Here is a 26,783-nt window from a genome sequence, read left to right on the forward strand (position 1 = left end):
TAAACTCTTGTCAATTGTTTTGGTTAAGATATCTAATTGTAATAAAATTGGAAGCTAATTAAAAATGTTGTCTCCATTAATACTCCCTCTGTTTTTAAATAATACATGTTTTGAAATTTTCACACTTTTTAATAAAACATATTAAAATTTACTTATTAGTGCATAGTTTTTTGTTATTTTATATTTCCTATATTTCTAAACCAATAAAATTTCAAGAAATGCAATTAATATTTTTGAGATTCACAATTATTCATAATTAGTTGACAAAAATTACATTGAAAATATGAAAAATATATCTTTTTGAAACAAAAAAAATTCCTAAAACATACATCTTTAAAAAACAGAGGGAGTATTAGATTCAGCAAAACTCTTGTAACCTTTCGAGTAATGCTCATACATAAATGAGAAACCACTTCGACAAAAGAAATTAAGCATGGAATTATTTATTAGTAATAAAATAAAGATCAAAGGAACATTCCCCCAAAAAAATAAAGGGCGAAGTTCATAAATAAGCAAAGAGTTGAAAATTAGCCTCACAAATAATAAAAAGCAAGCAAGACTTCGTAATTGTATCAAAGACCTTGTACTCAGTGAAACTGGCCTCCAGAAGAGAAGGTTTGACCGAACCACCAAGTAGAAGGAACAACGTTTACGAACGTCATCGTTTTACCGTCAAGAAGAGTAACTCTAAAAGAGAGTCTCTTTCCACGGAGATCGCCGGAGCTCTGCCAGTTAGCACCCCAGTTACGAGTCATTTGAAGCCAAGTCTTTCCCCTTGATCCTCTCACCGCAACCGCTTTCACCGCGCCGCTGGCGCCAATGTTTGATAGTATTACCATATTGAAATTACCTTGCCCTCTCATCGTGAACCTCACACCTCCTCTTCTTCTGCATCCCACCCTACATAATATGACACACTACAAATTTAGTAAGAGGATTTGAATGATGCTATATTTGTATGTGACTTAATTATTTATATATGTTTTTATCAAAAAAAAAGTTTTAACGAGATGAGTTAGCTAGCTAGAGGAAATATTGTTTATTTGCGTTTGAGATTTTTATATATATTTGATATATTTAGCAAAAAAAAAATATACATTTGATATAGTATTATGTGGAATTTAGCTATAAACAACACTATTGAGCATCAGTTGACAAACTCAATGAGAAATGGAATATTATATGTTCTTTTTAGAACAAATAGAACATATATTATGTTACCGGCGGTAGAATACGGGGACGATGCCTTCATTGCCGCGACGGGCGATGCGGAAGAAAGCAGGCATGGACATGTCGAAGTGGTGGCGAGGAAGATTGCACCAACCTCCATTATTGTTCGATGGACAGAAGTTTGTAGCCGTCACCGTCACTGCGGCTCCTCGGAGACACCACTTCGGATCCGCCCGATAGTCACACCTCACTTGGTAACACCCACCGCATGACTCACCGCTTCTGAATAGCGCACCACTTAGCGCCGCCGTATGGGCTCCGAATCCGGCGTGGTAAGGATTGTCATACCCACAAGCTCCGCCTATAATAGTATTCATCGAAATTAAGTTTTTTTTTTTTTGACGAAAAATAGTAATAGTTATTGCTGTCATACTTAAAGTAAGTAAAACCAACTTTAGCAAGCTTTCTGTGAGTTCAATAACAAATTAGCCAAGAAACGAAAGTTGGTTAGAAAGTTTAAGTTTAATATACAAAACAAAAGCATTAAACTATATAGCACAAATGGAGTTTTTACCAAGTGAGGCAGGGCTATCATTAACACCATAATACGTTGCATGAGCACTAATCCAGCCATTAGAACACATCCCCACACTTAACGTACCAACCAGTAGAATAATCGTTACCAAGTATTTCCCCTTCATTTCCATATCAATATTTTATATTTTTCTTGATTGTGACAAAGCGAGATTGAAAGAAAATGTTTTAGTTTAAAAGTGATTGATTGATGGAGAATGAAGCCTTTTGGACTCGTTTTATAGTGATCAGTATTAATAAATAACGCGTTTTGTCGGTGATTATTACGACTTATTTCACTTACATGCACCGTAGTCTCTCAATCTCATTCTCATGCATGTGTTCGTTATCTTTCTTAGTTTTTATTTTTATTTTTGCATAAAATTATCTTTCTTAGTTGGAACCTTTATTTTTTTTATAACTCTTGAAAATTCTCTAATAATTGAATATCAGTATAAACGCAGGAGAGTATATAATATTTCTCGTTAGAAGTATAGGAAAACTTGATGTCACATGGAGTAGTTAGTTTTCCTTATTAACTTGGTGGAAGTTGTTTAAACAACATTACCCAATAAAAAAAAAAAAATAAACACCATTAATATGTGTTCATAGCTACAGTATGTAATAACAATTTAGCTTTCGTGGAGAATTACCCATAATACGCATCTAAATACCAATATTTGAATACTACAAGATACATATGTTTAGCAATTAGCACTAGTAGTATAGTAAATAGTGCTACTAAACAGAGACTATATTATATACTATGTTAGGTAATTAATGCCTTGGTATCTGACAGCAACTACCATTTGGTTCGGATATTTCAAATATATCAGTGAAAAAGATTGGCACGGTTGACATTAAACGTTTCTGATATATAGCTGAATACTCCCTCTATTTTTTAAAGATGCATGTTGTAGGATTTTCACACTTATTAAGAAAACATATTAAAACTTAGTTATTAATGCATAGTTTTTTGTAATTTTATATTTTCTATATTTTTAAACCAATAGAATTTCAAGAAATGCAATTAATGTTTTGAAACACACAATTTTTCATTATTAGTTGACAAAATATGCTTTGAAAATATGAAAATACATCTTTTTAAAATAATTTTTTTTCCTAAAACATCTATCTTTCTGAAACTGAGGGAGTATTTAGTTAAGGCTTCGTCATGTCCGTATGTTCATTACTCATTGATGTTTTCTATAAGAGTTTGAGATCTAGCTGCTACATTTCAAATTACATTCTCCTATGATTTAAGTTTACAGATGCATTTAATGAGAATTCACGACAAAACTCTTTGTGAATGACCTGTTTTAGTCTACTGATAAGATGTGGGTATCCAATTGAAATTAATCATAAAACAACGCGTTTTCTCATTACTGTTTAATTACTATATACATGTCAAGGCACATAGTATTTAAAATACTAAAATAGAAATGAAACACACATATAATATTGACATAGACGGATAGACCCGCGTGGCATTACTACATGTCCTATGCAGTACACAGAATCAAAGAGTACGGAAGCCTACATACTCAAAGACATTTATTTATGCATGTATAGGTTGTACGGTGAGTTATAGAAGCTTAGGAAGAACAATAACATGTGGTTCCACATGGAGTAGTGCTTCTCATCCTCTCCATTAATGGAGTCGGTGAAGTTTTTTTTTATATTTAATTATTTATCAAACAAGACAAAGTAAACCCACAAAACATAACAAGAATTACTACAGAGAAACTATAGTATGGTGGTTAAGTGAGAACGAGTCAAATTTGTTTTGTTACTCGACCAAAAACCTTTCTATAGTTTTCTCCAATGTCTCTCTAGAGACAGCTCCAGTGATACTATCTTTCTTCTCACCGTCTTTGAATACGATCACGGTCGGAACGCTGCTTATTCCATAACGATTGGTTGTGTTTGGGCTCTCATCGGTGTTGATTTTGTAGAATTTGAACTTGCCTGCGAAGTCCTTAGCTAGTTGGTCAACGATGGGGTGAATCGTAGCGCATGGTCCACACCTTGGTTCCCAAAACTCGACCAATACTGGGACATCTGGTTCGAGAACCTGGGTTTGCCATTCTGAATCAGACAGGTCTGGTACTGCGCCATCAAACAAACATGTTCAGTTAGATCTCTCAAAGTGAATTACTTTTTCTTTTTTGTGCAAGTCGTCCTCAGACTACTAAACTGGAAAAATCTAGTTTAACCTAACAGTTATAGATTCACCATCATAGATTATACATAGAGCCATATGAACCATTCGTTTTTTTAGCCGAAATTTTAAAGAACTATTTATAAACTGTAGGTCCCAAATTATTGATTTTAAAGAAAAAAAAAATTATTGATTTTTTAAAATTAAGATTAACCAAACCTGTGAACCTGACGTGAGAACCAACCGTAACTGTTGAAGCAGATAAGATCGAGGACGTGATCAGCAGAGAAAGCACCAGGATTTTGGTGATGGAATCAAGCAAAGACGCCATTGAAGCAGACACACAGTTTCTTTTTTTTTTTTTTTTTTCAGACACACAGTTTCAGTGGTAGAGAAACGTTTGTTTGGTTTTAGCTGCTCGATTTGAATGAGGCGAGAAACTGAGAGCACACACAAATGCGATGTGGATAATTGTTCTTTATGATTTAATCCTCGCCACATCATTCTTCACCATAGCGGCACCGTTGAAAAAAACTCTTCTTGGTTAGACCGATTATGTTACAAAACCAATTCCGGTTAAATAACAACATATACCAATTTGTTTTTTTCTTCCCACGAGCTTTATAAACTCGTTGCTGTTTTCTAAAATTTAGTTAAATACATAAGTACCAAATGACGAAAGTGAATATTATGAAAACTTTGAGATGTGTCGCAACTTGGAATTCAAAAGAAACCTTTAAAACAAAAAAGAAAAGAGAAGAAAGAGTAATAGTGACAAATTTATATAAACAAAAGAAAATAATAATTATCAACTTAAAGCCTGACAATGCTGTGTATTAGTCTTTTTCATATTTAAATTATATGAATATATTTCTATTTATGGTTAAACAATTACATAAATTCAACTATAAAAGAAAAAAAGCAATTATGTATAGCAAACATTCTACCAAAAGTTCATTTTAAATTATTTGATTTGGGATGTTTTTATCTAAATCTCGAACTTCGTTTTTCAAAAATAACAAACGTAATGGTAAGTGTTGATGAGATAACTTAATACTTTTTCCCTTTAATTGTTTTCTTATTTTTTAATTTTCCCGAAAAGTGAAAACCAAAAGATGGTAAACCATAAAAGAAGAACCTGGAGAAAAAAAAAATCTTTGATTACGAAGATAGGCTTGAAAGTCAAAATCGAACTTATATGGTAACGTTTTTACTCACTTCACTGAGAGAATGTAGCTCATGGTTAAACGCTCATTTCTCTAAGAGAATATCGCTCTGAAAACTGAGCGTATGTTTTTTTTTTTTGACTATTTGAAAAACACATTAAAACAGTATTATAATTGCATTGTTTGCTGTAAAAAGATTGCATCGTTCTGTAATTTTAACAATTTTCAACCAATAGTAATTCAATAATCTCAACTAATTATTTAAAAATTTACCATTTTTGCATATAAATCATAAAAAAAATTATTTTTGTGAAACAATTTTTTTTTCTCTAAAACGCCTATCTTAGCAGAAAAGAGTATATAAGGAAAAAAGAAGAGGATCCATGCTAATAAAGAAAGATTGAACTAAGTCCTATGCTCTGGTTCTTATGCTCTACTTTCGTCTGCTACTGCTCTCTGCAACCTTAGTCTCTGATGGTTTGTCTTCTTCTTCTGGTTCGAGACCAAGGACGCCTAAAAGAATGAACTCCTTCAACAAAATCGTGTCCACAAAGGTAGCCACATCTGTCATAAACTTCTCAGAACATTTCTCATCACTCACTTCCCCCTCTTTTATCTTTCCCCTCACCAAAGATGCCACTGGAGCTCCGTTTCTATAAGCATTACAGGCCTTCAACACGTCATGAGCACAGCTGAAGAAATGCCCATACGAAAAGTCTTCAAAATACTGCGAAATTCAAAACCAACACAAGAATCAGAGCCTCAAGATTTTTTTCTTGCGATACAAGAAATAGTGTGGATGGATGCGTTTTTAATTTTTAATTTTTGTTTTTACCTTGGGTGGCCTCCGCATGTTGTAGACCATTGTCTTCAAAGAAAGTAAGAATGTGTTTTCGCTGTAAGCTTTAGAACTTTTCTCCCCGGATGCAGAACCTGCTGACCTCTCGTAGCCAGGCTCGTTGAAGTAAGGTTTTTGATTCAAGATTAGGCCTTGGATTGAGACAAGAACCTGTAACATTGTAGATTTGGTGGGGTTCCACATCTGACTCGCGGCACCACTCCAAGTGCCGAGAAGACTCAGACACACTTTCCCACTATTGTACAAATTGGGGTTGATTCTTAGCCCACCAGAATGGTAATGAACAAGCTAAACAAAACCAAAAAAAAGAACTTCACAATGAGACAACAAAACACACACTTTAGAGACAGTTCAAAAAGACTTACCGGTGGTACAGAAGGGTATGTATCTGGAAAGAAGATATCGAAAAAGAAGAGACCGTCATGGTAAGGAGTTCCATCAGCTCCAATAATCACCGCCCTCAAAAGATCCATCCTAGACTCATAAGCTCTGACAAATATCATCTCTGTTGCAACAAAACAAAAATAAAAAGTAATTAAGTAAGTTGCTAATATTAAGCAGTGTATGTATTGTATATTATTACACTAACCTGGCAAATCATTCTCAAGAATCCTCCACTCTTCTTGTATCCTTTTAGCCCATTCCTTTGAATGCTGAAAGTAGGAGAAAATAAATAGCGTCAGTTATTAAAAATTCAAAAGAACATTAATTGTTTAACTTATTGCAACCTTCGTTGAAGCTGTTCCATTGGAAGCATAATGGTGGTCCACCAAATCGTCGACGATGTCAAATCTTTTGAAAAACACAAACTTGCCAAGATAATCGTCCATATTTCTCTTAACTCTGCACGTATTCGAATCTGAAATAACCTCTTGCACCCCAGGCCGAGCATTATAAATTCCTTTTGGCTTCTTTTGTGTGGGCAGAAATGCACTAGAAGAAGAAGAAGCAGGAGCTGGAGCTGGAACAGGAGGCTGAGGGTTAAGATAAATCTGTGGCAAAGCGTAAGCAGAGTTCGGTGTGAATCCTTGTAAAGCACTTCCTTTTTTTGGTTTCTTGGAGCTGCTGCTGATGGTAGGTTCTGGTTCAATACCGTGTTCTTCACGTGAAGATTTGCTGGTTCCACTTGGTTTAGAATTTGGAAGCCAATCCATTGTCACCTCCACACCAGCTGGGAGCTCCTTCTCCTTGGCATCAAAAAGGGCTTGATACTCGGAGACGTAATCATCAGCCTCCTCCTCCTCCTCTTCCTCCTCTTCCATCTCATAGCCATATTGATCAGAATCGTCTTCGTAGATCAAAGAGTCTGGGTCTAGTAAACTATCTGATAGTGGAGAGGATCCAGGATTGGACTCATTGTTGTTAGTTGTGTCATAACCCTCACTAGCAGATTCCTAATGACAAAGATAATGTCGTTTTTAGCTGAGAAAGGAGTTATCACACTAATGAATAACATGGAAAAATCAAAACACTTAACCTCTAATTGCTCATCGTCAGAAAGGGATCCCACTTGTATAGCCTTCCCTTTGTTCTTATTATCAACACTGTTGTTATCAAGAACATCACCGTTTTGCATTGCATCTGGAGTTGTGTCCTACATAATATCCAATTGATTAGCAAAGCCTTTTGCGAGTTTTGTACAATTATTTAAGCAGTTGAATGTGTTCCAAGTAAAAAAGAAAAAAAGAAGTCAATCAGCTTAGAATGCACATCAAATAAAATAAACAAGATAAGTACAACTTATAATAATCTGAATACTAGAACAGTCAGTTAGGGTTTTTAGTGATCACAATAAACACAGCCGATCGGGAAACGAATACGTTTCTTTCGGGTGTGAATTAGGTAAATCGGTAAATTTTGGGATGCACAGTACTTAAACAGATTTACCGTCTAGTAAACCTAGATGGAGTAATTAAATAGATGCAAATTCAATATGATCATTAACCTTGTTAGTTGGCGTTAGAGTTGTACAAACGATCTCAGGCTCCATTGAAAGATTTCCAGAGAATTGGATTTGCCACCACCTCAGAGAAGTAAAAGAAGAAGAAATCGAAGATACGCTTCTCTCTTCTAGCCCTATTTAATCATAATCATAATCATAATCCTAATTAAATTATAAAAGGAAAACTTAACTAGAAGCGTTTTAATTTAAAGCTACTAATATATTAAATTTTTATTTAAAGTATTATTTGCTAATTTGTTTTTTAGCTCTGCGTTAATTTTCAACAAGTCAATACGGAAAGTTTCCGTCGGAAACTCAAGTCTAAGATGATGTGGCCAGTCCTCATTGGGGGGTTCCGATTTTAATGCTGACATGGATATATCAGCAGTGATGATTAATGTAGCTCATTCTGCTATTGTAGATGCGCTTGTAGCCGCAGGATGTAAGATAAAAAAAATATTGGGTAAATCCAACGGATGGGAACTCTTCTATTTAATAATCATAGCAAATCCATGTAAAATACTTTATGATTTCGATCATGAAATCTATCAAAGACCATAATGTAGATTTGTTCTAATTCAAGCCTAGCACTCTCGGAATTTGTCGTTTACAAAGGCATATTTGTAGCGATGCATTTTTTTGAGCCGAACGAGTAGTCAATCTGATTTCTGATACCACACCAATTATTAAAAGCATATGTATCGCAATGTCTTTTTGAAGTGAAGGAGTTGTGTCATCTGATATACAATCTTGGTTTCTGATAATTTTGGCGTAGAAAACTCTGGAGACTGGAGAGTGTTCCGGGTGAAAAAATCATGCGAGATTTTCTGGTGAATATTAGACAAATTGAGCAAATATTATAACATATATCACAAAAATAAAAATTTAAGAAGTTTAAATTTGAAAGACCATTGTCACAAAAGTAATGGTAAATCATAACGTAAGTTACGTAAAAATCAAGTTTCTGAATGACGAGATTATATAATACTGACTTTGGTAATTTGCAGTAAGTTGTAGTTATCGCAAGAATTTAAATTTACCTCTTCCTTAATCCAATATTCCAAATCTATACTTAAGCACGAAAGAAAAGCAGTAATGGATTACCAAAAAAAAGGAAATAGAGGAATAATGGAATATATATAGTGGGAAAAGAGTGAAATGGACATGAGAGGTTGGCAATGAAAGCCTTCTCTTCTCCGTAACCCAAAAATATTCGGTTGCCACATAAACTTGCACAAGATTCTCCACTGTCTATCCATGTATAAATTACATAACAATTGAAGTATGGTCACAAAGCAGAACAAGCAACACAAAACACACACAAGACCTGAAACAACTTCAGTTAAGAAAAGAAAAAAGAAAACAAATCATGTCGGACAAGTGCGGAAGCTGCGATTGTGCTGACAAGACCCAGTGCGTGTAAGTCTTCTCTCTTTCTGTTTCACCACTCTGCCAAAAAAAAAAAAAATCTCAATATTTGTTGATGAATCTGAACGTTTTCTTATGCCCAAGAGACTAAAACCTATGTGTTCTTTCTGTTTTCTTACTATGATCTAGAGATTGCGATTGACCTATGCTTTCTCTTTATCTAACTGCAGGAAGAAGGGAACCAGCTACACATTCGACATCGTCGAGACTCAGGAGAGGTAACTGTAGACGATGGTTACGGTTATGGACTTATGGTGATGGTTATGTTGATGATGATTTTGGTTTTGTTTTGCAGCTACAAGGAAGCCATGTTCATGGACGTTGGTGCAGAAGAGAACGGTTGCCAATGCAAGTGTGGCTCTACCTGCAGTTGCGTCAACTGCACTTGCAACTAGAATCAAAATGTAATATGAATAAATGTTGATGTGAGCTCATCTAGTAAGCTCATATCTTTCTTTTTTTTTTTCTTTTTTGTTCACTAAGCTCATATCTTTCTTATGACTCTGTATTATGGTTTATGGTGTGTGATGTAATCGGTTTATGGCCCCTTATAATCTAATACTCCCTCCGTTTCATAATAGTTGATGTTTTAGAAGGATAATTTTGTTTCAAATTAGATGAAGTTTTGAGATTTTAAGGTTACTTTAACTTTATTGGAAACTGTTCAACCAATTAAGTTTTACACTCTTTTTTGTTATTGGTTAATTGATTTTAAAATTATATCTTTAAAATATTTTTTATTAAAGAAATATAGTTTTCTTAATCTTTGTGCACTAGAGTAAAACATCAAGTATTATGAAACGGAGGGAGTATATCATATTATCTACATGTTAGTTCTCGTTGTCTTGTCTCCATGCCCAAGAATCTTGCATTTAAAGTTTGTTGACTTGATTTGCGGTATATATTTCAATTTTGCGGTATATATTTCAATTTATAATTATAGCTTTTAGTCAATAAAACGTACTTATTCGAGAACTTTAACGGGTTATAAACTGTTGACACATTTTGTTTCTGTCCCGTCCGTTGCTTAACTTCTCTTTACGTAACGTGTGTCCACTAAAAGGCAATTTCTACTTAAACTTTGATATTTGATCAACTTAAACTTGTCCCGTCAGTTTCCTACTGGTTTTGGTATGCGATAAGGCAAGCAACTATGATATTGATCAACTTAAACTTTTATAGTAAATGGATTTTAGGAAACGTTATGGGTATGGTCAATGGCATATGCTTTCTCAGTGCAGTGAGTCAGAACAATTTTATCTAGAACGATCGTATTTATGTCAAGTTATGGTCAATGGCATATGATTTGTCAGCATTTAATACTATGATTCATACGTATGTTATTAACGTAGTTAAAATATATTTTTTTGACAAACGTAATTAAAATATTTCCTGAATAAAATAAATATTGTTTTATCTTAGTCAAGAAATAATTTTTTTTCTTTAACCAAATCGTTTTGGCTTAATAGTAAAGAAAATTTTACTTGCAACTTTCACCATGTATTCGATTCGTTTGACCACACCTAACCGTGTCATTTAGATGGATTAATTGTATATTTAAACATAAGGTGTCATGGAATTCTCCACAATTATAAAAAAAACTTTTTTTTGGCAAAATATTTTAAATATTGCAATTCATAAAATAGAAATAGAATTAACTAGTCAACCCAGTCAATAGTTAACTTATATGGTAATATGAGTTGACTTTGACCATCATAAACTAACTATTATGGAAAGAATTTTTTTTTCTTTGTCAATAAACATTAAGAGGCAATATTTCCAGGTCAAGTAAAAGATATTCTGCAATATAATGATATTGATAATAATAAAACTATTTTCTTATATTATATTACATATGAATTCATAAAATAGAAAGATAATATTACTCCATCGTACATAAAAATGCATAATTTTTAAAACATAATTCAGAACAATATATTTTAATATTTTCAGTACATTTCATTAACTAATAATTAATTAAATTTAAAATATTTTATTTTTATCATTTATACTTAAATGCATCTTTATTTATGATACATATTTACTACACACCAAATAACTGAATTGAATTGAACAACATAAATTTTAATTTATAAAAAAATTAATAAATTTATAAATTAATAAATATCATAGTTCTAATATTATTAATTTAAAAAGTTTTTTTTAGTAGTAAGAGTTGACATTGTCAACAAAAAAAAGAGAAAGAGTTGACTTTGACCTCGCAAACTTTATGGACTGTGTTTTTTCTTCTTATCACTAAACATCTTAAGAACCTGCCCTTTCCTGGTCTAGAAAAATATATTCTGTAATTCATGATATATTATACTAATTACTGTTTTATTGACTGTAATTAAAAAAGACGTTTTTCAAATTTGATTAGATAAATCACATGGAAATATTTTCTCTCCTTAAATAGAGGGTGACTATTGACTAAATCTACATATCCTAAAAATGATATTTCTAGAGATTCTTATTATAAAAGTATTAAAAGACATGAGATTTGAATACATAGCCAAAAGAAAAACCTGTCTGAACCAATCTCTCCTCTTCTCTCTCTCCATTGTGATAGAGAATAAAAAACAGAGTTTCTTTCTCTCTCTTTTTAAAGATCTTGGACAGAGACATAAACTGAAACTTACAACTATTGAGAACCCATATCTCCTAATATCTTGCTGTACAAATAATCTATATTTGCAAGGTGTGAAGGAATGCTGTGGAGTACAGTTAATAAAGAACGAGTCGTAACGGCGGAGTAGGAACGATTTAGGTTACTATTATTAGTTAATCCAGGATCCAAGATCCGTTATCCGATCAGATTTCATATTTTTCTCTTCAGACAAAACCCTAAAGATATTCTGAAGAAACTGTTTGAAACTCATTTGATTTCCAAGGTAAATTCCGACAACTTTTTTTCTTTTTTACAGCCCCCCTATAAGGTCAAACACTGTCTTAAATCTCTCTCCTCGATTCTGTCGTTTTCTTCTTCAGATCTATTGCCTCGATATCAGTTTCATTCTCGCGGTTCTTACAGTAAGAAACAAGAACCTGAAAAATGGGTGCGCAGATTATACTCTGTGATGGCTTCGAGGTGGTGTCTCCGCCGGAGATGAGCGACCTAATACTCTTCGGAAGCGACCAATCAAGTGGCTCAAACTGCGGTGAATCAACGGTCACCACCGAAGAAGACGGCACTGTGTTTTCAGGAGATAGTTCGCCGGGAGGTGCTGCTGAAGAAGAATGGCCTGAAGCTAATAAGCCTTTCTCGTTCTACTTCGTTAAGCGACCGGCTTACGATGATCCCGAGATCAAAGCCAAGATCAACGAAGCTGATTCAGAGATCTACCAGTATAATAAACTCCGGATTGATATCTCAAATGCTCAGAAAACCGAAAGGGTGAGTGAGCCTTTTGGTTCTTTCTTTGTTGCCCTAATCGTGTTGCTTGATGTTTACGTTACAAAATTTATTTATTTTTGGTAGGCTGAGATTTCGTCTTTGTTTGCTCAAATGGAGAGTTTGGGTCCAAAATCAGAAGGATATAAAATGGTTTTCGAGGAGAAGAAGAAGGAGTTTGATGCTCTGCAGGAAGCTCTACGGAATCAACGGTGCTCTAGCACAGACCAGCTTTGCTTTTCAATGGAGGAACTCAATCATCTTGTGATTCTTTAAATCCTTCCTTGCGTAACAAGAAAAAGGGTTTTTTTTTTAGTTTGCTGATTGTAGACATGTTTTAATGGTGGTGGATGCAGGTTTACATAGCACACTACGTGATTGAACATGGAAGCATTGGTTTGGAGGAAGAACACTGGGTGCTTAAAGAGACAGAGAAGTCTAACGAGATAGTATCAAATGAGGATTCTCTTGTGCAGAAAGAAGCTTCCATAGACCGTCTCAAGGTAAAGCTCTCTGACTTATTTGGTTTTCACCAACATTGTTGAATCTAATGATGTGAGTTGTTTTGTTTTGACACTCATCAGTTAATGGCTGTGGAACTGAATGAAGTAAAGAAGGAGCTTGAAGCCACTACATGGAACATTAACCGCTTGAGTGAAAAACTGGGACAGATTCAGAACAAGATGATGATGTTGGATGTAGAAATGGCGCACGTACTTGAGCTGAGAGACAGATCATATGAAAGGATTAAAATGCTGAGGATACAACGAGACAAAGGGGTATACAAGCCTTTTTTGTCTCTTTCTTAGTTTTGCTTTATTTATGGATAATGATCTCAGAGATGTAATTAACATGATGTTATCTGTGTTGTTAGAATGCTGCGTATTTCCAGAGCCTTGCTGTTATGAGGAAAGCTAAAGAACTAGCTGCTTCTGGAAACGTTAGAGATCTTGAAGTGTTCTCTAGCTCCGAGGTTTGTTTGTTTAATCTAATCCAGATCTTGAAGTGAATGAGACTCTCAAGAAACTGTTCTTGATTCTGTCTATTTTTTTTTTGGTTATAGGTTGATAGATTCATGACTAGTTGGAACAATGACAAGGCTTATAGAGATGATTACGTGAAAAGAATATCTCTTTCACTCTATGAAAGAGAGCTGAGTTTAGATGGACGGATTAGAGATCAAGAAAGCAAAGCTCAGGTTGTTCAAGAAAAGCAAGCTTTAGTGAAGAATAAAAAAGAAGGCATGGTGGTAATGCACAAGAGGAATAGAGAAGACTCCAGCTCCAGCTCGTCTCAAGATGGAACTGTAATCACTGCTAAACAAAAGAAAGAAGTGAGGAAGAAGGTGATAGATTTCAACAGGTCAAGTGATGAGGAGAGTGTAGTTACAGATTTGGAGTTCCCGGTGTATGAGAACCCGAAAAAGCAAGAAGAAGAGGTTGATGAAGAGACTTTGAAGGAGATGAAACGAGAAGAGCAGCTAGAGAAAGCTAAGTTAGCTATGGAAAGGAAGAAGAAGCTACAAGAGAAAGCTGCTGCTAAAGCTGCTTTAAGAGCTCAAAAGGAAGCTGAAAAGAAACTCAAGGTAAATTACATAATATATCATAAACTCTTTCTATTGATTTATTCTGTTTATTTTTTAATTCTTTAATTTGTTTTCAGGAGTGTGAGAAGAAAGCTAAGAAGAAAGCTGCAGCAAACTCTTCTGAACTAGACAAATCACAAGAAGTAAGCAATGAGCTGGAAGAGGTTAGGAGTTTAGCGGTCTCAGGGAAAGAGAAACAGAGATCAATGTTTCCAAAGAAGAGAAGTTTCAGGTACAAACACCGTGGAAGAGGAACCGAAGCTCTCCCTAAAGCCATCCTAAACCGTAGAAGGGCACATCAATACTGGGTTTGGGGGGTTTCATCTGCTGCACTTGCTCTGGCTCTCTCCCTTGGCGTTTTACTTTTACGGTGAACTGAAGAAGGAAATGCACACTAAAAGGGTTTTGACTTTACCTAATTGGAAGGAGGAGCTGCTTAATAGACTTTCAAAGTTAGCTTAATAGTGTCATACCCTTAGATGTTAGTTGATATAGTGAAACATCCACTATATAGTGAACTCTATGGATTGAAAATCCACTTAATAGTTACAGTCAAGAGACTTCATTTGTTACATCTCGTGAGACATCAGACATTACAAGTAATATCAACAAAACTCAATTTCTATGTCTTGTTACATGTGCCAAAAAGCTATATCTAGTTTTTACAGAATGGTATAACAAACTAGTTTGAGAAATTTCAAGAGCTTTTAATGCTCCTCAGAGATTACTCTTTTCTTCCTTCATCTCTGCATACGATAGTTTTGACTCTGGTTATGCCATTGTTAGCAATGTCAATTGGGCGGGCCGGGCGGGTTTGGGCATGTCCGAATGGGTTTCATTTTTTTGCTGGACAAATTTGGTCGAAGCCCAAATGGGACCATAACCAAATGGGACCATAACCAAATAAGACCATGATTTACTAGATTTGTTGGGCTGTCCAAATAAGCCCAAATGGGACTCAAAAGCGGAGAAGAATCGATGAAGGAGAAAGAGAGTCGATGAGGGAGGAGGAGAACCGAAGACGGCGAAGAAGGATCGACGAAATCACAGAAGATCCGACGAAATCGCAGAAGAATCGCACGAAATCGACGAAAACGGTGAAGAAAGAAGTGATTTGCGTTTTTCCCAATTTTAGAAAACCCTAGACATTTAGGTTTATTGGACGGCCCATGTCCAAATGATTAAGCCCAGTGTAGCCCACGGACGTAATTGGGTTTGTCCATTTGGACAAAAATTAATTATGGTCCAATATGGTTTTGTCCATTTCTGTCCATATCTATTTGGACATGGGCCGCCCATTAATAGTCTGCCCAATTGACATCTCTAGCCATTGTGTTTGAAATAAAAGTACTTAGTGATCTGGAGCATGTTTTTCTTGTTGATTATGACAAGAAAGCATTTCTTAGTCACTAGTATAACAATCTTGAATGGGCACAATTAGAACGGCCAATAACATGGACACTGCCGTTATGAGCAAGTGCCGAGGCACAAAGTACAACACATCAACTAGTTTACGTGTCGTATATTGTCAACCGTCCTCTACCGTTCCACAGACTTCCGTAAGCAGTTGAGTACAGTAATAGCATGACATGTGAAACCTTTTATGTCGTATGATCGTGTCTCTTTCACTACCCACTACGTCTAACTATTTCTCGTTCATACACTGCTGTAATGTATACTTAAGAAAAAGTTACAATGTTTAACCAAAAAAAAAAGAGAATGAAGAAAGCTTTAACCGTAAACTTTTATTCCCACAGTTAACAGTTGGAATAGAAAAAAGAGTAGAAGAGTAAAAAAGAAGTGGTGATTAATCTTAACATTTTACCAAAAAAAAAAGAAGTGGTGATTATTTCATCTTAAGGAGGAAACGCCAATGCTGCGTTTCAAGTTGTGATTCTCTAGCCTGTCCAAACCCAAAGATTCTTTACTTGTTTCAGTGCCAGTAAGACATGAAACGATGGAATCAGCAGAGGTCTCTCTTCTTCCCTCCTGTCAAAGGGAAAAAAATAACAACAAGGTTAAAAGACAAGTAAGGATTTTGTCTTTTTTTTTTTTCAATTTTTTTTGGATTTTGTCATTTTATGGTGGTATTTTATGTGAAGAAAGTCTATTTTAAGCAGTGAAACTCTAAACCTTAAACATCACAGCATCTCTATCAAGAATTGTTCCAAGTGACGGTTGCATTGACCTCCCATATAAAGTGATCTCAAATGTTTACTTTCCATCTTTTAATCTGTGATTTTGCACTCCCACAAAATATAATCTTTGTAGGTAAAAGTAATAAATGCATAGGAAAGAAAGAAAGTAGAAGTTTACAAGCATCAACTAAATGAGTTCATATGCATTGGTCCAGAACCGATCACTATTCATACTACCTAAACCAAAGACCATAGACAAGGCAAAGCTAAAACCAAATAAAAACGAGCATGTAATCAAAGAATACAAGATAGAATTTTAAACTGAACGTAACCATTATTCCTCTTAAGTCTAATCTTTGTCTAGATGGGTCCAAACAATAGATGACCACTAAGGTTGCAACCAGAGGAACCCAATAGTCTACATCAACAAAGGTTGTCACCATTTATTAGGGTCTTTGTCTGCTTCTAATGATATATAAAAGTTAGAAGAGAGGACCATGAGTAAATGATGATCTCCAGCTCTTCTTAAATGTGCTATATGTTCTGCTTGTAGCCAAAACCACAGAAGGCTTATGCAATAGAGATAACATTTTGAGAGAGGGGGGAGTAAGCATATCACGTAATAAAGTACTTATTCCATTAGAGAAGTAAAGTGACTAGTGGTACTGAATCCTACACCAATATATATCTACAAAAGTTTAGTTATGTTTCCATACTCTTGCATCTAATTATGTTAGTTGATCTTGTATGTTTCAAGAAATGATTATGATGTGTTTTTAACTCTCTAGTCTCGACTGCATCCTTGTTATGTGTAAGAATGCTACTTGAAAAGGAGCAAACGACTAACCGTGAAGCGACCTCACTGAAACTTCACGACCACCACTGAGATATCATCTGAACTTTTTCTTGCAACAGCCTCTTCTGCAAGGTGCTTTGCTGCAGACTTTGCATCTTTTATTCCCTTAACCGAGTCAACCGCTTCTTGGTTAGACATGACCTATAAGATTCTAAATAATCAGCCAACAGTACTAGCTAGTGCCTTGTTGAGAGTAATATTGTGATAGAACTAAAACCTTCCAAAGTCCATCACTTGCGAGGATAAGAAACTCTGCATCATCACCAATGATCTCCACTGTAACATATGGTTCTGAACTCAAATGCATCTTCAAACTCTTATCACCAAAGGCTCTTGTGACAGCCAGTTGACCATCAACTCTAGGAACGTCCCCTGAATGTTTTCAGCAAAAACAGAACTTCAAGCATATGCAACAACAGCAAGACTAGAGTATATTAACTAAAAGAAGATACCAGGAAAGTTTGAAACGAATCCGCCTCTGTTCTCTACTTCATCTTTCTCCATGTTTGGCTCATGATCAACAGAGAGTGCCTTGGCAACACCACCTTTGCAAAAAACAGCTCGAGAGTCACCAACGTTAGCAACAACTAACTTCTGACAGTTGATTAATATAGCAGTCACAGCAGTGGAACCACCCTTCCCCAAGTCAGAAGCTTTGTCCAGAATCTTAGTGTCTGTTATGTAGTAAGCTTTCTTGATCGCTTTCTCAGGTTCTTGCCAGAAATTTGGCTGCATGCAAGCTTTTATATAAGTTCATATTCCTAAAAGTTAAAACAAGACTTACATGCAGGTTTAGAGAAGTTAACCTACCTCTTTCAAGATGTTGTCAAACAAATGGGAGCACAAGTAGTCAGGAATCTCGTGGCTGAGATGCCCATCGAATATAGCAAAGAGGCCAAGCTCATTGTCATCGACTTCTTTAAACTTGGCTACCACGTAATCCTCCATCTCGTGGAGAGCTTTCCCTTTCAACAAGTGGAAACCATGTGTGATCTGCTTTGACATCTTGCTCTTGCCTTTCCCTGAATCTGCAGACCCACCAAGCCCAACTTTCTCCTATACCAAAAAAGATAATAACAAAGGCCAATTTTCTTGTTAGAAAAGACAGAGTGTTGAAACCCTAAGTATGTCTAGTATTCAGATCCAACAAGCTTATCTGGATCTAACGGATACATGGACTGTAGATACTTTATAATGGCTAGATTGTCGAAATCTCGAACCGCAAGCGATATTTTCAAGTAACGTGGGAATGAAGAAAGAACCGCGAGTATCGAAACCCTAACTATATCAAGAACCGTAAGCTCATTTCAGATTCCAACAATAACAAGCTTGTCTGACTCTAACGGATACATGGAATCTAGCTACGTTTGATCGGTAAAAAGTATCTAATCATTCAAATAATATAATAGCTGGTTATCGAGATCTTGAACCGTAAGCGGTTTTTTTCCAAGAAACGTGGGAAACAAGAAAGAAATAATACCATGACGGATTCCTTCATCTTGTGGAAAACTTCCTTACCGGTCATGGCTTGAAGATGAGATCACGATTATAATTAATGTAATATGTTGACGTAATCAGAACGGGCGTAAATGCATAATTGGAGTGAGAGAGAGAGAATGGCGGGGAAGATGACACGAACGTCATTCATTAGTTGCAAGTCAGCTTCCGTCGCCGCTTTTTGTGGCTACTATTGACTGACGTCTTCGCCCCCACCGTTGTTGCTAAACCTGTAACTATAATAAACGGCCGAAAAATGTTTCTAAATGAAACTTTACATGGGCCGTTAAATGGGCTCTACGAGATTCTCTTAATACTTTTAACTCAGGCTGGTTATTATTCCTGTCTGGATATGGTTCGGTTCTTTGCGAATGGGTTACAAAACAAGAAGATGAAAAATACGTAGTATATATTCATGTTTACAAATATATTAGTTTGCGTGTTTTGCTTTCTTGGAGAAAAGTTAGTGTTGTTCAGTATTAAGTTCATATATCTGATTCCATATGAGTAAATAAATCCATTCTCACTAATTAATCAAATGTACAATTGGCCTGGTTTATATAAATGACTCAATTAGACCAACCAGATACGCCTTAAACCAAAAGAACCAGAAATCAAACTACTATACAAGTTCATAAACACTATTTACATAATTCTAATCCTGTTAATATATATATAAAAAAAGAAACTGACGGCGTCACTGTAAATGTCAAAAGGACACGTGAAGCCCAATAAGCTTTCCTCGAAGTTTCACGGAAAGACGACAGTTCAGCGGACCTAACGGCATTTTAACGGTAGCGGTGACCTCTCACAATCATTAACGAAATAAATAAATAAATAAATAAAATGAAAGGAAACACGAATGAGTGTTACCGTATGAATATAAATACATACGTAAATGGAATAAGTGGTCCTTCTTTTGTTTGCAGAGTTCCAATAAGGTGTTTTGTACTAACCACAACACCAACACGTGGCTCACGCGCCGCGTCAACATAGCACTTGGACCCTATAGCCTATGTATGGGACCTACTTCGCGCGCGGCCACACGTGGGAATATCAGCGCACTCAGCCGACGCAACCATCTTCTATTGTGACTGTCTGTCACGTTACGACATCGTAAAGCGCCACCTGTTCCCATAATTGGTAACATGTGTCCAGGTGAAGCAACTACCGTGGCAGCTTCCCATTGGATGGAACTTTTTAACAAAATTTTCTCATCGTGTATTCTATTCTTCTTCGTTCCAACTCCTACCTTTTTATTAGTGATATTTTGCCACAAATTGCATTGAAACTTAATTTGATGAAAATGCCATATAACTCCCTATTTTTAATGCCAGATTTTCTATTGAAAGTATAAGAAAAAGTGCTATAGCATGGAAAATTAAGAAAAGAGCAACAACAATAAAACATTAAACTGTACTAACAAAATTGCAAAACAAAGATAATGATTCTAAATAATTTTCACTAGTCAAACAGTGAAGATACTCAAAAGATAGCAGAGAGAAAGACCTACCAGCACAACAACAACTGAAGAAGCTAAGAGCTAAAAATACCAAATAACTTAATTTGTACGTTATTTATTCCAGATTTAAAGTCGTATAAAGTTTTTTTTTTAATTTTTAGCTTAGAAAGAATAACTTACAAAAACTCTAATTAATGTTACCCCGGTTATTGATGTTACTTTTGAAACTAATTTTGTACTTGTTGGGTCTGGGAAGTTTGATTAATGCAGTTGTACCATAAGTGGTTGTGTTAGTTCTATTGATAATTATGGCACTGTGGTAGTAAATATCAGAAAGAGAGGGGCGAACAAGCAATAATATGAATAGTAAGTGTGGTGTAAATGGCCGACTTGGCATCGGGTGAGAAGGAAAAGGAGGGAAAAAATCTGGTTGGTTGGGATTGAGATTCTGGATGACCTTAGTATGAAGCGTGTGGGTCCTAGCCCATGTAAAGCGGCCGCCGCAGCTAATCTTGTTTCACACGTGTCTTTAACTTTTAAATGAATTATTCCCACTATAGTAATATTTTAATACGTATTTATATCTGTAGCTTTTTAATTATTGTGATTTGATCTTGATAGCCGTATCTGCAACTAACGTCTATCTTGTTAATTCTAATACTCCGTATAAATTTATCGCTTTATATAGTTTTTCTCTTTCGAAAAAACGATTTTTTAAGGGAGTAAAAAACACCGCTTTATACCAAGAAAACAATAAGTGGATAGTGGAAAGGTCAAACTCTCCCTGACACGTCTTCCAATGCAATCTCGCTGGGTGCTTCCTGGCCGTGCTTCCGCCGTGCAACCATCGTCTTCAACCTCTGGAGATGCTCCCCCTCGTCCCCCTGACCCTCCTGATCCAAACTCTCCCCTCTCTCCTCTCCTCTTCCCACCTTTAGCCGCTTCCCCACCTCCTTCCCGCTCTGAACTCCGCAGATCTCACCTTACTTCTTCACCAGTTGATACTGTTATGGCTTCAGCTTTGGGCTCCCCCCCAGCTTCAGTCATCTCTACTACTACTACTCAGTTTGGCTCCTTTGCCGAAATTGAATCTACCCTTACTGTTCCTTTAGCTACAGGAAACCCTAACTCTCTTCCCATTATCTCAACTTCCAGCTCTCTCAACACTCTGAACCACTCTTCTCCTACACCAACTGACCAAAACTCCCGCTTTAAAACCATTCCACCAAACCAAAACTCTCCTTTACTTTCAAACCCTGCTGCAAACAACCCTAATCCGCCTCTACCCATCAACCCTCAATCTCCCATTCCTGTCTCTGCTCCTACTATTCCACAGCCCCCCTTGGTCCAAACCCACCAGTTTCCTCCATCCTCGACCCAACCCCTTCAGAACCATCCATCTACGCTAGCTGAGACACTTCGCTTGAGAGGTGATAAGTCCCTTCAAAGAGAGGCTCCTGTGATGTTTTCTGATACAGGTCGACCTCGTGTGCTCATACCGGATGCTGTCTTTGAGAAAGGTGCTGAGCTCCACAAAGACTTCATTGTGTGCTACTTTAATGGTCGCCCTCCTCCGTTCAAGCACATCCAAAGTGTCCTGAGTCACATGTGGGCCAAAGGAAGGAGGCTTGAGATGCATAATAACCCCCTGCAGCGCTCTGTTCTTGTTAGAATTCCTAGTGAATTTCTTAGACAGAAAATTTTGGATAAAAATATCTGGTATGTAGGTGATTCGATGTTCCATACCGCTCAATGGACGTCGATTCACTCCTCTGCTACCCCTCCTCTTAGCTCAATAAAGATTTGGGCTCACCTCACTGGTGTTCCCTTGGACCTGCGTTACAACAAAGGCCTTGGGTTGGTTGCTGGTTTGATAGGTGATCCTAAAGAGACTGATGATTTCACGCTAAATCTAGTAAGCTTGACCTTGTCTCACGTCAAAGTGGAAGTGGATCTTACCAAGCCATTGCCAAATGTGGTCGAGTTTGAAAGACAAAGCGGTGAAGTGGTAGAGGTCCAAGTTGATTATCCATGGCTGCCTCCCAAGTGCTCTCATTGTCAGGAGCTTGGACATGTCATTCGAAACTGCTTACTCTACACGCCACCAAAAGATACACCGCCAATGGAGAAAGTTCCTGTGGAAAAGCAAAAACAAAAAACTTCAGAAAATCCGAAAAAACATTCAGCAAAATCTACAACTGGAAAGCAGTATGTTCCGAAGAAAACAATTCCTCCTAAGACGCCTGAAAAGACTTTGGCTCAATCTGCTTCCCTCCCCACTAGTCCTACTGCCTTTAAAACGCCCTCTTTCACCCCTCCCTCTGCTCTAAAACACCCCCTACCCTCCACTGAAAGTCCTTCTGACAAACCACATAAACCATCCCTTAAACGTACCCGTTCTTCTCCGACTTTCTCCCCCCCTGAACCACCAAAAATTTCATACCAATCCTCTAAACCTTCTCTTTCTCTTCCTTTTCCAGAGGTTGGTACTTTGAGCTACTTAAAAAACACCCCCTTTCTTAACCCATCTACAAAAAACCCTTTTTTACCTTTACTTTCTATTTCTGACCCCCTCCAGGCCTCTGGAGAAACCCCTTTTTCTTCCTAATGAGTGCAAAACTCTTTTTTTGGAACCTTCGCGGTTTAAATGAATCGGATAAACATCGGACTTTTTCGGATTGGCTCTATAGCCATAGACCTATTTTTGGTGCTCTATTAGAAACACATATAAAAGAACTATCTCTACCCCGCTTGATGTCTACCCTGTGCAGAGACTGGCACTATCTATCTAATCACCTCTCTGATGAGGATGGCAGAATTGTGCTTATTTGGAAGGACCCGGCTAAAGTAACTATGATCTCTCAGTCAAGACAAATGGTCACCTGTGAAGTTCGGTTGCCTAATTGCTCTCCTATCATCTATTCTGCTATCTATGCATCAAATCTTTTGGAGGAAAGAACTGACCTTTGGGTTGAGTTGTTGAACTTGCATTCCACTCATGGGTTAGACTCTAGACCCTGGATGATAGGAGGTGACTTCAATCAGATACTTCACTCTCATGAACACTCCAGCTTCTCTCACAGTAGGCACGCTTCTCCTATGTTCCAATTTCGTGACTGTCTACTGCAGCTAGGAGTGTTCGATCTGCGCTACTATGGACCTGTGCATACATGGACAAATAAACGTGATGTCACACCTGTTGCAAAGAAGCTTGATCGATGCTTAATCAACAACGAGTGTCTTACTGTTTTTCCGAATGCGACTGCGACTTTCCTCCCTCCTGCTCCCTCTGACCACACACCTTGCTTAACTGACCTAGCCTTCCAACTCCCTCAAGCCGGTACCCCTCCCTTCCGATTCTTTAACTACTTGACCAAACACCCGAGCTTCCTAGAGGTTGTTACTGATGCTTGGTTGCACGCCGGAAGCACTTCCTCAGACCTTGCGTCGCTGTGTTGGAAACTAAAAAACATAAAAAGGAGTCTCAAAAATCTTAATAAAGAAAATTTCTCAAACATCCAGCAAAGAGTTATTGAATCTTACCGTTTGCTACAACTTGTGCAGGTACAGGCCCTTAATGATCCAACTCCAGAAACATTTGCAGCGGAACGTGATCAGAATCTGCAATGGCAGTTTCTGCGACAGATAGAAGAATGTTACTTTATGCAAAAGTCGAGAATAACGTGGCTGAGGGAAGGAGACTTTAACACTACCTACTTCCACCGGGTTTGTCAAGTAAGAGCTAGCTTCAATGCAATCCGCTCGTTCCTCCTAGCTTCGGGTGTTGTGATCACTGATCCCCTGGCGATGAGCGCTCATGCAATTTCACACTTCCAGGCAGTACTCGGTCCTGAAACTCTCCAAACGCTATGGTTCTCTCCGTCTGCTTGGTTCCATAGCCTTACATCCATCACCTGTACTCACCAACAAAGGAGCTCTATACTATTAATGCCAACCGTTGAGGAAATCACCAAGCTAATGTTTTCTCTTAATCCTAACAAAGCTCCAGGGCCAGATGGACTCACCTCGGGTTTCTTTAAAGCTTCCTGGTCACTGCTGGGAGTAGAGTGCGTCACCTCTATCCAAACGTTCTTCAACTCAGGTTTCCTGCCCAAAGCAACAAACTCAACAATATTGTCTTTGGTCCCAAAGTTCACTGGTGCTTCTAAAGTATCAGACTACCGGCCTATCTCATGTCTAAATACGCTGTATAAAGTAATCTCAAGACTATTAGTGAGACGTCTTAAGCCTATACTTCAGAACCTGATCTTGCCTAATCAAACTGCTTTTGTGGAAGGGAGATTACTTGTAGAGAATACGGTGTTGGCGAGTGAACTAGTCAATGGCTACCACAAGAACAGAGGGAGTAAGAGGATTACCATAAAGGTGGATATCGCAAAGGCCTTCGACACTCTGTCGTGGGATTTCCTCTTTGCGGCGTTGGAAAGCTTGGAGCTTCCTGCTCCTTTTGTCAGGCTTCTGAGAGCGTGTATCTGCACACCATCGTTCATGGTCGGTTATAATGGGACAGTAAGCGGTTATTTTAAAGGGAAAAGAGGTTTGAGGCAAGGAGACCCTCTCTCTCCTTACCTCTTTGTGATTGCAATGAACTATCTATCTCTAATGTTAGACAAAGAAGCAAGGTCTGGTTACTTATCTTATCATCACCAGTGTCACAAGACAAGGCTGACCCATCTCTCCTTCGCTGATGATCTACTGATCTTTATTGATGGATCCTTGGAGTCAGTTCAGAGAGTCCTCCAGATTCTGCATGAGTTTGAAAAGAGGTCTGGGTTAGCTGTTAGCTTACAAAAATCCAGTTTCTTTGCCTCGGGAGTATCGGAACAAGAACTTCAAGCCATACAAGTTTCTACTGGCATGCCTTGTGGAAGCTTACCTATGCGCTATCTTGGAGTCCCGTTGTGCACTAAGAAACTCAATCTAGAGAACTGTCAACCCCTACTTCAGCAGATAAAACAGCGGCTCTCATCTTGGTCTGCCAAGGCACTTTCCTTTGCAGGGAGACTCCTTCTTATCAAAACGGTGATTGCAGGTGTCTCTACCTTCTGGTGCTCCACCTTTATCCTGCCAAAAGCATGCATAAATAAGATTAACTCTCTTTGTGGAGTTTTTCTATGGAATGGTAACATTGATGGTCATCACACTGCTAGAGTAAGCTGGGAAACAGTGACACTTACTAAGGATCAAGGTGGGCTAGGTGTTAAGGATCTGCACAAATGGAACCTTGCGTGCTTGCTAAAACTTGTCTGGATGCTCTTCTTCCGTCCTAAATCTGTTTGGGTCTGCTGGTTCAAAGAGGTAATTTTACGAGGTGATGTTTCAAATTACTGGACAGTCAAGACGAGTACTAATTACTCTTGGTTAGTCAATAAGATGATAAAGGTTAGAGATCAAGTATACCCGTTGCTTCATCGTCGTTTAGGGAATGGAGAGACAACCCGTTTTTGGTTTGACAACTGGTCACCTTTGGGTCACCTCTACACACTTCTAAATGCTAGCTCTTCTCGTCTGGGAATACCAAGGTCAGCAACGGTGGCATCTCTATTCACTAATGGTCACTGGTCTCTCCCGCCTGCAAGAACAGAAAATCAGTTGGCTCTTCAGGTTCATTTGACTACAGTCACGTTATCGGAAGAGGCAGATTACTATGAATGGATGATAGAGGGTAAACTGAGAAACAGATACAACATGGGCGAAGTCTACACTTATCTCAAAGGTCCCCAACAAACGGTTACGTGGGCTAAGATCGTTTGGTTCTCCTATGGGATTCCTCGTCATAACTTCCTCACTTGGTTGGTGTTATTGGATCGGTGCCCTACAAAAGACAGATTAATCAGATGGGGAATGAATGTCACCCCTCTCTGCTTACTCTGTAATACTAGCCATGAGAATAGAAATCACCTTTTCTTTGACTGTGTCTACAGCGCCACTATTTGGAGACAGACGATGGATCGTTGTGGATTCCATACATCTACTTCTTGGGACTGCATCGTGACTCAACTTCAAGCTCTGCAGGTGAACCGTGACTCAAAGCGCCTGACACTAATAGCTATGCAAGCCTGTATCTACTGGATTTGGTCTGAGCGCAACAAAAGACTCCATCACCAAGTTTTCAGACCACCGGAGGTTCTCTTCTCCCTGATCGACAAGCAGGTGAGGAACCGATTGCAGAGTATCCGACATGCAAACCCGAGGGCATCATCAGCGATGTCTCAACTCTGGTTCCTCCGATCATGACTCTCCATTCCTCTCACCAACCACGGTTTCGCTCTCTCTCGATACTTCTGCCAGCCTTCTCAACTTCTCCGCCTCAATCAATAATCTCTTACTGGGTTTCTATCAACTGGGCTTTAGTTCCTAATTATGTGTTTCTTTAAGGGGTTAGTACTGGGCCTAGCCCTCAAAAAACAGACTTAAGCCCATGGCTTTTATGTATTTCTTTCTTTCTGCATTTAAATTTAAGAAGGCCTTTTACAAAAAAAAAAAAAACACCGCTTTATATGGCTCATAATCTTACCATTTTTTCTTAATCAA

At 37.5% G+C, this 26,783-nt stretch overlaps 7 protein-coding genes across 8 annotated transcripts; 3 read left to right on the plus strand and 4 right to left on the minus strand.

The window, feature by feature from the left end:
- Positions 1-297: 297 nt before the first annotated feature.
- On the minus strand, positions 298-1,937 carry LOC108861369 (expansin-A12-like). The gene is made up of 3 exons (XM_018635217.2): positions 1,745-1,937; positions 1,222-1,531; positions 298-900 (listed from the first exon to the last, which is right to left on the minus strand). The coding sequence occupies exons 1-3, from the start codon at positions 1,875-1,877 to the stop codon at positions 588-590; spliced, it is 756 nt and encodes a 251-aa protein (XP_018490719.1). The 5' UTR covers positions 1,878-1,937; the 3' UTR covers positions 298-587.
- Positions 1,938-3,346: 1,409 nt separating this feature from the next.
- Positions 3,347-4,370, minus strand: LOC108861370 (thioredoxin M4, chloroplastic). Of its 2 annotated transcripts, none has more exons than XM_057010251.1 (2): positions 4,124-4,370; positions 3,347-3,846 (listed from the first exon to the last, which is right to left on the minus strand). In XM_057010251.1, exons 1-2 carry the CDS (start codon positions 4,233-4,235, stop codon positions 3,533-3,535), a joined length of 426 nt encoding a protein of 141 aa, XP_056866231.1. In that variant the 5' UTR covers positions 4,236-4,370; the 3' UTR covers positions 3,347-3,532. The 2 variants fall into 2 exon arrangements, with proteins under 2 accessions (XP_056866231.1, XP_018490720.1); XM_018635218.2 differs by having other exon boundaries at positions 3,347-3,852; positions 4,124-4,363.
- A 957-nt stretch (positions 4,371-5,327) lies between these two features.
- On the minus strand, positions 5,328-8,025 carry LOC108858914 (probable ubiquitin-conjugating enzyme E2 25). Its single transcript, XM_018632766.2, has 7 exons — positions 7,875-8,025; positions 7,407-7,523; positions 6,658-7,323; positions 6,519-6,582; positions 6,295-6,434; positions 5,906-6,217; positions 5,328-5,797 (listed from the first exon to the last, which is right to left on the minus strand). Exons 1-7 carry the CDS (start codon positions 7,917-7,919, stop codon positions 5,504-5,506), a joined length of 1,638 nt encoding a protein of 545 aa, XP_018488268.2. The 5' UTR covers positions 7,920-8,025; the 3' UTR covers positions 5,328-5,503.
- A 1,111-nt stretch (positions 8,026-9,136) lies between these two features.
- On the plus strand, positions 9,137-9,877 carry LOC130495266 (metallothionein-like protein 3). Its single transcript, XM_056986769.1, has 3 exons — positions 9,137-9,290; positions 9,470-9,517; positions 9,595-9,877. The coding sequence occupies exons 1-3, from the start codon at positions 9,241-9,243 to the stop codon at positions 9,692-9,694; spliced, it is 198 nt and encodes a 65-aa protein (XP_056842749.1). The 5' UTR covers positions 9,137-9,240; the 3' UTR covers positions 9,695-9,877.
- Positions 9,878-11,841: 1,964 nt separating this feature from the next.
- Positions 11,842-14,890, plus strand: LOC108861372 (proton pump-interactor 2-like). Its single transcript, XM_018635220.2, has 8 exons — positions 11,842-12,190; positions 12,288-12,693; positions 12,778-12,954; positions 13,047-13,193; positions 13,275-13,469; positions 13,565-13,663; positions 13,754-14,275; positions 14,353-14,890. Exons 2-8 carry the CDS (start codon positions 12,352-12,354, stop codon positions 14,647-14,649), a joined length of 1,779 nt encoding a protein of 592 aa, XP_018490722.1. The 5' UTR covers positions 11,842-12,190; positions 12,288-12,351; the 3' UTR covers positions 14,650-14,890.
- A 1,044-nt stretch (positions 14,891-15,934) lies between these two features.
- On the minus strand, positions 15,935-18,984 carry LOC108861373 (probable protein phosphatase 2C 39). Its single transcript, XM_018635222.2, has 6 exons — positions 18,750-18,984; positions 18,080-18,325; positions 17,722-17,998; positions 17,487-17,641; positions 17,261-17,410; positions 15,935-16,264 (listed from the first exon to the last, which is right to left on the minus strand). The coding sequence occupies exons 1-5, from the start codon at positions 18,792-18,794 to the stop codon at positions 17,273-17,275; spliced, it is 861 nt and encodes a 286-aa protein (XP_018490724.1). The 5' UTR covers positions 18,795-18,984; the 3' UTR covers positions 15,935-16,264; positions 17,261-17,272.
- Positions 18,985-21,027: 2,043 nt separating this feature from the next.
- On the plus strand, positions 21,028-26,486 carry LOC130495007 (uncharacterized). Its single transcript, XM_056985894.1, has 3 exons — positions 21,028-22,714; positions 22,948-23,624; positions 23,793-26,486. The coding sequence occupies exons 1-3, from the start codon at positions 21,028-21,030 to the stop codon at positions 26,484-26,486; spliced, it is 5,058 nt and encodes a 1,685-aa protein (XP_056841874.1).
- Positions 26,487-26,783: the final 297 nt, after the last annotated feature.

Source organism: Raphanus sativus, chromosome 5 (assembly GCF_000801105.2).
Source record: "Raphanus sativus cultivar WK10039 chromosome 5, ASM80110v3, whole genome shotgun sequence".
Lineage (NCBI taxonomy): Eukaryota > Viridiplantae > Streptophyta > Magnoliopsida > Brassicales > Brassicaceae > Raphanus > Raphanus sativus.

What these genes read in the sequence shown, in the direction of transcription:
- LOC108861369 (XM_018635217.2), bottom strand. Translation starts at nt 1,877, where the DNA reads ATGGAAATGAAGGGGAAATACTTGGTAACGATTATTCTACTGGTTGGT. An exon ending in TGATAGCCCTGCCTCACTTG is followed by an intron (nt 1,532 to 1,744) that starts GTAAAAACTCCA and finishes ATACTATTATAG; the next exon opens with GCGGAGCTTGTGGGTATGAC. An exon ending in GTCCCCGTATTCTACCGCCG is followed by an intron (nt 901 to 1,221) that starts GTAACATAATAT and finishes CATATTATGTAG; the next exon opens with GGTGGGATGCAGAAGAAGAG.
- LOC108861370 (XM_018635218.2), bottom strand. Translation starts at nt 4,235, where the DNA reads ATGGCGTCTTTGCTTGATTCCATCACCAAAATCCTGGTGCTTTCTCTG. An exon ending in TTCTCACGTCAGGTTCACAG is followed by an intron (nt 3,853 to 4,123) that starts GTTTGGTTAATC and finishes TTGATGGCGCAG; the next exon opens with TACCAGACCTGTCTGATTCA.
- LOC108858914 (XM_018632766.2), bottom strand. Translation starts at nt 7,919, where the DNA reads ATGGAGCCTGAGATCGTTTGTACAACTCTAACGCCAACTAACAAG. An exon ending in TCTTGAGAATGATTTGCCAG is followed by an intron (nt 6,435 to 6,518) that starts GTTAGTGTAATA and finishes TTGTTGCAACAG; the next exon opens with AGATGATATTTGTCAGAGCT. An exon ending in ACATGCGGAGGCCACCCAAG is followed by an intron (nt 5,798 to 5,905) that starts GTAAAAACAAAA and finishes TGAATTTCGCAG; the next exon opens with TATTTTGAAGACTTTTCGTA.
- LOC130495266 (XM_056986769.1), top strand. Translation starts at nt 9,241, where the DNA reads ATGTCGGACAAGTGCGGAAGCTGCGATTGTGCTGACAAGACCCAGTGC. An exon ending in GCTGACAAGACCCAGTGCGT is followed by an intron (nt 9,291 to 9,469) that starts GTAAGTCTTCTC and finishes ATCTAACTGCAG; the next exon opens with GAAGAAGGGAACCAGCTACA. An exon ending in ATCGTCGAGACTCAGGAGAG is followed by an intron (nt 9,518 to 9,594) that starts GTAACTGTAGAC and finishes TTTGTTTTGCAG; the next exon opens with CTACAAGGAAGCCATGTTCA.
- LOC108861372 (XM_018635220.2), top strand. Translation starts at nt 12,352, where the DNA reads ATGGGTGCGCAGATTATACTCTGTGATGGCTTCGAGGTGGTGTCTCCG. An exon ending in TGGAGGAACTCAATCATCTT is followed by an intron (nt 12,955 to 13,046) that starts GTGATTCTTTAA and finishes TGGTGGATGCAG; the next exon opens with GTTTACATAGCACACTACGT. An exon ending in AAGTGTTCTCTAGCTCCGAG is followed by an intron (nt 13,664 to 13,753) that starts GTTTGTTTGTTT and finishes TTTTGGTTATAG; the next exon opens with GTTGATAGATTCATGACTAG.
- LOC108861373 (XM_018635222.2), bottom strand. Translation starts at nt 18,794, where the DNA reads ATGACCGGTAAGGAAGTTTTCCACAAGATGAAGGAATCCGTCATG. An exon ending in TTGACAACATCTTGAAAGAG is followed by an intron (nt 17,999 to 18,079) that starts GTAGGTTAACTT and finishes GCTTGCATGCAG; the next exon opens with CCAAATTTCTGGCAAGAACC. An exon ending in ATTCGTTTCAAACTTTCCTG is followed by an intron (nt 17,642 to 17,721) that starts GTATCTTCTTTT and finishes GAAAACATTCAG; the next exon opens with GGGACGTTCCTAGAGTTGAT.
- LOC130495007 (XM_056985894.1), top strand. Translation starts at nt 21,028, where the DNA reads ATGCAATCTCGCTGGGTGCTTCCTGGCCGTGCTTCCGCCGTGCAACCA. An exon ending in TCTTCCTTTTCCAGAGGTTG is followed by an intron (nt 22,715 to 22,947) that starts GTACTTTGAGCT and finishes GTGCTCTATTAG; the next exon opens with AAACACATATAAAAGAACTA. An exon ending in AACACCCGAGCTTCCTAGAG is followed by an intron (nt 23,625 to 23,792) that starts GTTGTTACTGAT and finishes CAACTTGTGCAG; the next exon opens with GTACAGGCCCTTAATGATCC.